Source organism: Salvia miltiorrhiza, chromosome 1 (assembly GCF_028751815.1).
Source record: "Salvia miltiorrhiza cultivar Shanhuang (shh) chromosome 1, IMPLAD_Smil_shh, whole genome shotgun sequence".
NCBI lineage: Eukaryota > Viridiplantae > Streptophyta > Magnoliopsida > Lamiales > Lamiaceae > Salvia > Salvia miltiorrhiza.
In genome coordinates, this window is record NC_080387.1 from 36,853,853 (window position 1) to 36,863,251 (window position 9,399).

Genomic DNA, 9,399 nt, shown 5'->3' on the forward strand with positions numbered 1-9,399 from the left:
TGGGCTCTGGTGATTTAATGTATGGGCTGAATTAATTGAGATTAATTCAGTTATTTGGAGGTAAAAAATTTGGAGTGGAGCTTGGGAGTGTTTGGCATAGAGAGAGGATTTTGGAAGCTTTGAAAAGGTTGGCTTATTCGTTCTATATTCTACCACGTTCTTTATGAATATTCCAAGCATGCTTATTTATTTGCTTCGTTCTTTGATTGATTTGTCGTTTACGTAACTCTCCTTTGATCCGTTGGCCCTCTAGTAAATAGTAATGTAATTGTTTCTTGGGAGTATGCTTATTTTGTTCGAGTATGAGTATATGTGTGACTGTCATGTTTGATATGTTGGGTTGGTGCTATATGATAGCTCTCATTTTTGTTTGTCAATGCCATTACATGTATCATGTTAGTAGTGTAGGGTATGTTTAGTTAGTCACGTGTGATATCTCCATTTCTATTTTTCGTCTATTCTTGTGTGTGCCTATTGTAAGCTTGGTTGGCGTCTTTGCTCTAGGTAGCTTGGTTGACATGTCTCGTAGTCGAGGAATTTCTATGGAGTCGTCGAGTAGAGTTGTTGATTTAGATAGTGGTGATGTGCCTATTGGGGTGCCTTGTAGTCGTGGGGCTTAGGGATGGCAATGGATCCTGGACCCGGTCCAGATCCGTGGATCCAGATCCGATTTGACGGATCTGGATTTTAATTTTTTGGATCCGCGGATCTGGATCCGAATCTGGATCTCATTTTCTAAAACGGATCTGGATCTGGATCTTGACATTTGAGATCCGGATCTGACCCAGATCCGACCCGTGGATCCGATTTAATTAAAAATATATTATTTATTTTTTATATTTATTTTATTAATAATATTAGATATATTAAAAATTAAAAAAATAGAATTAACTTTGAAAACCTAATTTCTAATTCATCTCATCTCTCCCTCTCGGTCTTCTCACTCCCCGCCGCCTGACCTCCATCTCTGGAACTCACTCCCATCTCCTTCTCGGCCTCAGTCACGCCGTCTCACCTCCATCGCCGGTCGCCTTCTCCGATTCGCTCGCCCGCCGCTGGAGTCACGCTCGCTCGCTCGCTCCCTGCTTCGCTCCCTGCTTTTCTCCCTCCATCGCCCGCCGCTGGAGTCACGACTCGCTCACCCGCCCGCCAGCAACAGCAGCAGTGCAGCACACTCCTGCCGCCGTCGTTCCAGTTCGGCTCGCCGCACTCCACCGCCGTCGCCGCCTCTGTCACTCCAGTTCGGCCGCCGCCTCCCACCGTCGCCCGTCGTTCAGCCATGAGCTTGTCTTGTTGATTTTGTGAATTTATTTTTGAATTTAATTTGAAAACACTAGATCCATGGATCTGGACCCGCGGATCTGTGGATCTGACGGATCTGGATCTGGATCCAAAATTTTCAGATCCGCGGATCTGGATCCGGATCTGGATCTAGTATTTGAAAATGGATCTGGATCTGGTATTGGCCAGACCCGGTCCAGATCTGGTCCGTTGCCATCCCTAGTGGGGCTCCCAACATGGCTGACTGCTCTGGGGCACCTGACTACCTGACTGGTAACGGTGTGGATAGCGATGATATGATTGATGGGGGTCGCCCTAATCACATCATACTTAAGAAGAATGAATCATCATTGGTGACGTTGGCTAACTTGCGAGAGATCCGGGCGTTATACGACATACCAGACTGGGTGAGCTTGCATTCTCCTTCAGGCCTTGAGCGAGCTGATTGGGTTTTGCCTGGGTGGACCTGCATGTATGTTCAGATGTTTAAAGACGGGTGTCGTCTTCCACTTCCTAGATTGATTGTCGAGATGTGTGACTACCATAAGATTCCTCCTGGTCAGTTGATGCCGACTGCCTGGCGCGTTTTGATGGCTTTGCAGGTGTTTGGGGAAATTAACAACATTGATATTACATTGGCTGAGGTGTTAGAAACTTACCATCTGACATCTAATTCAGGTGATATTGGTCGGTACATGTTGAAGGTTAGGGGTAACAAGTCACCCTTGATCTTGGGTGCAAACACCTTGCATACAAGGTGGAAAAAGAAGTATTTCTTTGTACTTTGTGAAGCTTTGGGTTTGGTTGATGGGTCTGAGATATCTTATGCTTGGAGTTCTGCTAGTGATTGTTGAAGTGAACTGCATTTGTATGTTTGCCTACCACCATTGATTTAATAAGTATTTCTTTCATTGTTTTGTAGATCTGAAAAACTTTCCTTATCCTACTGTCCGGTTGGGTGTCAAGGAGAGACGTAAGCAAATCTTGAGCTATCACGAGGAGGCTCGTGATTGGCGGGTTATCTTGTCTGACGATAATTTGAGGCAAAGTTCGCTGTGGAGGGGCACTTCCTTTACTTCAGAAGGTACGGTCTCCTTGACGACTCGCCCTCCGCCTCGTATGGTCTTTTTGTCTAAGTCTTTGGAAACTTTATATGGACGACAAGGTTCTCAGATCATACCTGAACTGACGGTAGGGGAACGAGCTTTTGCAGCACGTGTCATATTGAAGTCTTATCGGTTTGAGATGAAGGGGCCCGATGCTACGTTGGAGAAGATGCGTGCGGGAAGAAAGAAGAAGAAGGTGACCGAGGCCTCTAGTGATCTCGAGGTCAGCGAGACAGTCATTCCGATCAGCGCTTCGCCTGTTATTCCGGTCTCTACTTCGCCGGTTCGAAAGGGCAAGGAAAGGAGGCGTGACGACGATGATGATGCTGATTGGGCTAGTGACTCTATTCGTCTTACCTTTCCGTTTGATGCTTCTGCATACGCGGATGTCCGCCCGTTCCGCAAGGAGTTGGGCAAGTTACTTTGGCCAGAGGATCGCAATGCCTTGGTTGGATTGAAGTCTGGCGCCCCTGATGCCACTGTCGACCATATCTTTCTGGTGAGTAGGAGTTATACTAGTTTCAATCATTTTTTCTTTTGTTTCAAGTGTGGGTGACTAGTTGCTAATTCATGTTATCTCTATTGCTTATGTAGGGTTTGCAGGGCGTGCTTCATTTGTCGGAGAGGATCCGAGAGCTGGAGAAGAGTGTGAAGAAACTTCGAGCTGAGCGGGTTGATTTGGATGACATATTGAAGACTCGTGATGAGGAGATTGCACGTTTGAAGGTAGAGCTGCAGACTCAGCTTGATGTTGGGCGCTTAGCGGGTGATCGGGCGAAGACTTTGGCGGAGCAGCTTGAGGCCGTTAACTCTACGGTTTCATTTTTTACGGATAAGCTTGATTTTGTCGGTACTGAGGAGGAGGTCCAGGCTAGGGCCCAAATGGCTCAAGATTACTTGGACGGTCGGGCTAAGACTTGGAACACGACGTCGATGCTTGAGGCTTATGCCGAGCTGATGGAGAGGAGGGCTGAGGAGGCTGCCGAGGTTGCAGATCTTGCTGCTACGCTTGGAGGTTTGGGTACTGGTGGCCCTTCTGCTGATTGATGATTGTGCTTCATTATCTGCAAACTCGATTTGGTTTTGTAATAGACTTATCATATCTTAACTTTTAATGCTGTCGGGCCTGTGTGCCTATGAGTCTGCTCTATGTGGACGATTTTCCTTAGTATTCTCTCCTCCAGTATGAGCTTGTGCTAGTTTGATAGCCGAGCTTATAATTAGTCTATTCTACTATGTAACTCAAAGTTTTCCAGCTTGGCCGGCCTCCTGGGGTTTTACCCTTAATATTTAATCGAGTTGTGATCCATTTGATTGTGTAGACTGTAACGCTCATTCCTAATTTAACTAAGTGTAGTAGGGTTGGTTAGTTGGTTGGGGTATGTGTCGTTAAACGAGGTTGTCTCTCCAATGTAGCGTGTGGCTAATTATCGCTTAAGCTAAAAATTCTAAGTCGATGTGCAGTAGGTATGGTAGGGATGACTAGTTGGTAGGGGTGGGGGGGGCTGCGCTCCGTAGAGCTGCCTACATACCCTTTTAAGGGATCAAGCCCAAATGTAGTTCTGACCTGCATGGAAAGGTCAGTAATCGTGTAGTAAGTTGGGTGGGTCTCGTAAGACCTAAAAAAGTAAAGGAGTGTAGAGTTAGACGTGATACTGCTTGAGATGGATGGCATTCCAGCTATTGTTGATGTCACGTCCGTCTATCGTTTGTAACTTGTATGCCCCGTGTCCGACTACCTTAGTGATCAGGTAAGGACCTTCCCAATTTGGGGCGAGCTTGCCTGCTCCTGCTTCCTTGGTTTCGGAGTACCCAATCAACTGGTTAGAATGTTCGGGTACGAATGTGCTTGTTGTAGTGTTTGGCAACACTTTGTTGATATGAGGCAAGTCTGATGTTCGCCTTGTTTCTTTTCTCATCGAGTAGGTCTAACTCGTGGCACATAGCCTCTTGATTGTCGGTGTGTGTGGTGAGCTCGTACCTGGTGGTAGGCACTTCACTTTCGGTGGGTATGACTGCTTCCATTCCGTAGGCTAATGAGAAGAGAGTTTCTCCTGTCGAAGTTCTTGTGGTCGTTCGGTATGACCAGAGCACGCCGGGTAGTTCGTCTGCCCACTTTCCCTTAGCCTTTTCCAATCTCTTCTTGAGAGTGTTCATGATGGTGTTGTTGGAAGACTCTGCTTGTCCGTTTGCCTGTGGATACCTTGGGGTGGAGAAGCTCAGCTTTGATATTCCAAAACTTACAAAAGTCTTGGAATTCTGCACTGATGAATTGTGATCCGTTGTCTGTGACGATCTCCTTTGGCACCCCATATCGACAAATCAAGTTTTTCCAGATGAAGCTTTTGACCTCCTTATCTCGTATTTGGTGGAATGAGTCCGCCTCGATCCACTTGCTAAAATAATCTGTCATGGCTAGCATGTATACCTTCTGTCCAGGTGTTGTAGGTAGCTTGCCTACGATATCCATCCCCCATTTCATAAAAGGCCATGGTGATGTGATGGCGGTCAGTGGTTCCGGGGGTAGGTGTGATACTTGAGCGAACCGTTGGCATTTATCGCATCTTTTGACGTAGTTGGCTGAGTCGGCTTTCATGGTAGGCCAATAATATCCGTTGGTTAATGCTCGGTGTGCTAAGCTTCTTCCACCTGAGTGGTTTCCACACTCTCCTTCATGCAACTCAGATAAGACGTATTTCGCCTCTGCAGGGTTAATGCATTTTAAGTATGGACCGGTAAAAGAACGTTTGTATAACTTACCTTGAATAATGGAGAATCGGGCGGCCTGCGCCCTAAGTTGGCGGGCTTCATTCCTATCGTCGGGTAGCTTGTCATGCTCCAAGTACTCCATTATAGGGGTCATCCAAGTCTGTTCGGGTGATACTTCCACCACCTGGTCCTCCTTGTCTTTCCGAATGGCAGACCATTTGAGGCAGATGATCGGGATTGTCTTGGGCTCTGCAGCTTGGATAGACGACCCAAGATTGGCGAGGGCATTTGCGTGGCTGTTGTCTCCTCTCAGAACTTGGGCTATGGTGAACTCCTCAAAGCTGGACTGAAGTTCTTTGACTTTGCCCAGATAGGCGGCCATCTTAGCATCATTGGCTTGGTAAGCGCCTTGTATTTGGTTGACCACGAGCTGAGAGTCACTGAACACGCTGATTCGCTTAACTCCCATTTCCCTTGCTAGTCCGAGTCCGGCCAGCATGGCTTCGTACTCTGCTTCATTATTGGTGGCTTTGAACTCACATCGGATGGACTGCTCCACCACGTCGCCTAGTGGGGAGATAAGGACAAGACCTAGTCCACTTTCTCGCATATTACTGGACCCGTCTACATATAGTCTCCACGCTCCAACTTGGTCGGGTTGTTCGGTCATGCAGCAGAGTTCCTTGTCGGCCTGCATGGTAAGGTTAGGAGTAAAATCAACTAAGAAATCTGCTAGTACCTGAGACATAAGAGCCGTACGTGGCTTGAATGTTATGTCATGCTCGCTCAACTCCACCGCCTACTTGGTCAGTCGTCCTGAGAGTTCTGGTTTGTGGAGAATGGCCTTGAGTGGATAGGTGGTTATGACTTGGATTGGATGGCACTGAAAATAAGGGCGTAGCTTTCTAGCTGCGTGTACCAATGCGAGAGCTAGTTTCTCCAACTGGCTATACCGTGTTTCTGCATCCAAAAGAGACTTGCTTACATAGTAAATTGGAGATTGCTTTCCATCATCCTCCCTGATCAACACCACACTCACGGCTGTATCGGACACAGCCAAGTAGACCAGCAAGGTTTCATGATCCTTTGGTTTAGCTAGAAGAGGTGGGCTGGCTAGGTACTGCTTGAGTTCCTGTAGGGCGGATTCGCACTCTCCTCTGTCCACTCGAACGATTTGGCTTTTCGTAAGGTGTTGAAGAATGGGTTGCACCTTTCGGATGACTTTGATATAAAACGACTAAGTGCGGCTATCCTCCCAGTCAGCTTCTGGACGTCTTTCACACATGTCGGTGAAGAGATCCTCTGGATTGAATCAATTTGAGTGGGGTTGGCCTCTATCCCTCTTTGTGTCACCATGTAGCCTAGGAATTTTCCTGCAGTTACACCAAATGAACACTTAGTAGGGTTTAATTTCATATTGTAGTTCCTTAGGATACTGAATATTTGTCTAAGATGATCAATATGATCCTTCGCCTGGATGGACTTGACGAGCATGTCGTCGATGTAGACCTCCATCGTATGCCCAATTAATCTCCCGAACATCTTGTTGACTAGGCGTTGGTACGTTGCTCCAGCATTCTTCAATCCGAATGGCATATACTTGTAGCACCATAGCCCTATGTTGGTCATGAATGACGTCTTCTCCTCATCGTCAGGGTGCATCTGTATTTGATGGTATCCAGAGTATGCATCCATGAAACTCAACAGCTCATGGCCAGCTGTCGCATCTACTAGCATGTCAATATGTGGTAGAGAGAACGAGTCCTTCGGGCATGACTTGTTGAGGTCTGTGAAGTCGATACACACGCGCCACTTGCCATTCTTTTTCTTCACTACCACCACATTAGCTAGCCATTCGGGGTAATGTGCTTCCCGGACGAGTCCGTTCCGTAGAAGCTTTGTGACTTCTTCATTGATGATCTGGTTTCTTTCGGGAGCAAATTTTCTTCGTTTCTGTTTCCTTGGTGGATAATGTGGGTCTACCTGTAACCTGTGAACAATAATGCTCGAATCAATCCCTGTCATGTTCTCATGGGACCAAGCAAAATAGTCATAATGCTCAGTAAGAAATAAAATAAGCTTCTCTCTAAGTTTGGGATCGAGTTGTGCCCCTATCCGAATTTTATGATCCGGATAGTCTGTATTGATTTGGATTTCGTCTATCTCCACAGCTTCTTCTTCAGCAAAGCTGGTAGACCGCTTTCGATTGTCGGACTTGTCGGGTTGGTTTGGTTGGTCATGCTGCACATGTTGCTCTAGCTGTGGTGACTGGTCCGTCTTGGTGTTGGGCGAACCCTCTTTCTGTAATTGCAATTGAGCATGTTTTGTCTTCATGGTAGTCTGGTAGCAGGCTCTGGAGTCCTTTTGTTCTCCCCTGATCTCCTTGACGCCCCACTTGGTCGAAAATTTCACCACTTGATGAAAGGTGGAAGGGACTGCTTCCATATCGTGGATCCATGGGCGACCGAGGATGACGTTGAATGCGGAAGGAGCATCGATCACCAGGAATCTTGTTGACAAATTGACCCCTTCAGCCTAGACGGGAAGGTCGATTTCCCCCACGGTTGTCTTGCTCTCACCGCTGAAGCCTATGAGGACAGCGGTCTTCCTAGCTATGTTTGACTCGTTCAAACCCATCTCCCTGAAAGCATTAATAAACATGATATTGGCAGAGCTGCCGTTATCGATCAACACTCGTTTCGTTAAACAATTGGCAATATAAATATAAATAACTAGAGCATCATGATGAGGGTTAAGAAGCTTGTCTGATTCCGTAGTTTGAAAGCTGATTATCTGGGTTGGCTGGTCTGTCATAGCTTGACCAGTCATACTTTCTCTCGTTCTGCTAGACCTAGCTTGCCTGGTATACCTCTTTGCAGCAGAGTGTGTCCCGCTAACCTCTGATCCGCCAGAAATGACATTGACTGTTCTCTCATGGTTTGGCGGGTTGGGTGGGGTGACTTCTCTGCGCTCGTCTCGTCTATCACTTCCATGCTTGAGGTCACTTCCATGCTTGAGGGTGTGTTGACCCTTGTCTGTTAGGAACTCGGTTAGGTGACCTTCTTTGAGTAAATGAGCCACTTCCAATCGTAATGCAATGCAATCCTCCGTTCGGTGTCCATGGTCGGCATGAAACTCGCACCACTTAGATCTATCTCTCTGGTCGGCTGGTGCCCTCATCTTTTCTGGCCATTTGACTTTGTTGCCTAGATTCTTGAGAGCTAGGACTGCCTCAGCCGGTGAGATGGACAAGTTGTACTCTGGTAACTTGGCCATTTCACGTGGTCGCGTCTCGTAGGGTTGGTCATACTATCTCCTTCGGTATTCTTGTCGTGGAGACGGGTACGGCTCAGACCGCCTATCACTCGTCTTTCTTTCCACCCTGGAGTCTCTTCTAGAGTTTCTGCTTGGTGAAGATCGGTGGTGGCTGTATTGATCTTCCTCCCATTTGATTTGTGCCCATGCCTTGGCAAGCACGTCCTCCATTGTTCTACAAGGATATTTGGTGAGGTCTTTGTAGAGGTCTGAGTCAGGCAGGAGACCCTTTCGGAAGGCGGTGACCGCTGTCTGGGTGTTGCAGTTGGTGATGGACACCTTCTCCTTGTTGAATCGGCTGATATAGTCTCGGAGAGATTCACCACGCTGTTGCACCACGGCGTATAGATCCTCCGATATCTTTTCAAGTTTCCTGCTACTAGCATATTGCTGCACAAATATATCTGTTAGTTGAGCAATACTTGAAATAGAATAATTTGGAAGGTTAGTGTACCACTGGAGGGCTGGTCCTGTCAGACTAGAACCGAACCTCTTACACATGCAGGCCTGCCTTAATTCACGAGGAATTGCGGCAGTGAACATCCTTTGCTTATACTGAGCGATGTGGTCGGTCGGATCCGTTGTACCGTCAAACATTTGCATGCTCGGAAAGCTAAACTTGATGGGCATTTCCACCAAGGCAATTTCATCCACAAATGGTGAGTCGGCATAGTAGTTCTCCGAACTTTTGTGGATGGGTGCCGGGACACAGGGGATTCGCTGGATCAAGGCCTCCATTTCCGCCAACTTTCTCGCCAAGTCTTCATCTCTGATTGCGTATGGGCCAGTTGTGGTTGGTTGGGCGAATTCATTGGTAAACAACTGGTCCTGGGTGAACTCCCTCGGACCGTGTCCGTCAGCCTGTTGGTTAACTTGGGTTGGCGTGACCGTCTGGTTGAGCCCCAGTATGGCGGGTTGTATGCCTCCACCGGCGGCATTGCTCACTGCTGCGCCCGGCGTGGTGAAGATGGTTCGAGCATGTTGTCCT

At 47.4% G+C, this 9,399-nt stretch overlaps 2 protein-coding genes across 2 annotated transcripts; one reads left to right on the forward strand and one right to left on the reverse strand.

Moving 5' to 3' along the window:
* Positions 1-2,551: 2,551 nt before the first annotated feature.
* LOC131023301 (uncharacterized) lies at positions 2,552-3,696 on the forward strand. Its single transcript, XM_057952850.1, has 2 exons — positions 2,552-2,886; positions 2,982-3,696. Exons 1-2 carry the CDS (start codon positions 2,557-2,559, stop codon positions 3,432-3,434), a joined length of 783 nt encoding a protein of 260 aa, XP_057808833.1. The 5' UTR covers positions 2,552-2,556; the 3' UTR covers positions 3,435-3,696.
* Positions 3,697-7,631: 3,935 nt separating this feature from the next.
* Positions 7,632-8,372, reverse strand: LOC131007433 (uncharacterized). The gene has a single exon (XM_057934465.1). The coding sequence runs from the start codon at positions 8,370-8,372 to the stop codon at positions 7,632-7,634; it is 741 nt and encodes a 246-aa protein (XP_057790448.1).
* Positions 8,373-9,399: the final 1,027 nt, after the last annotated feature.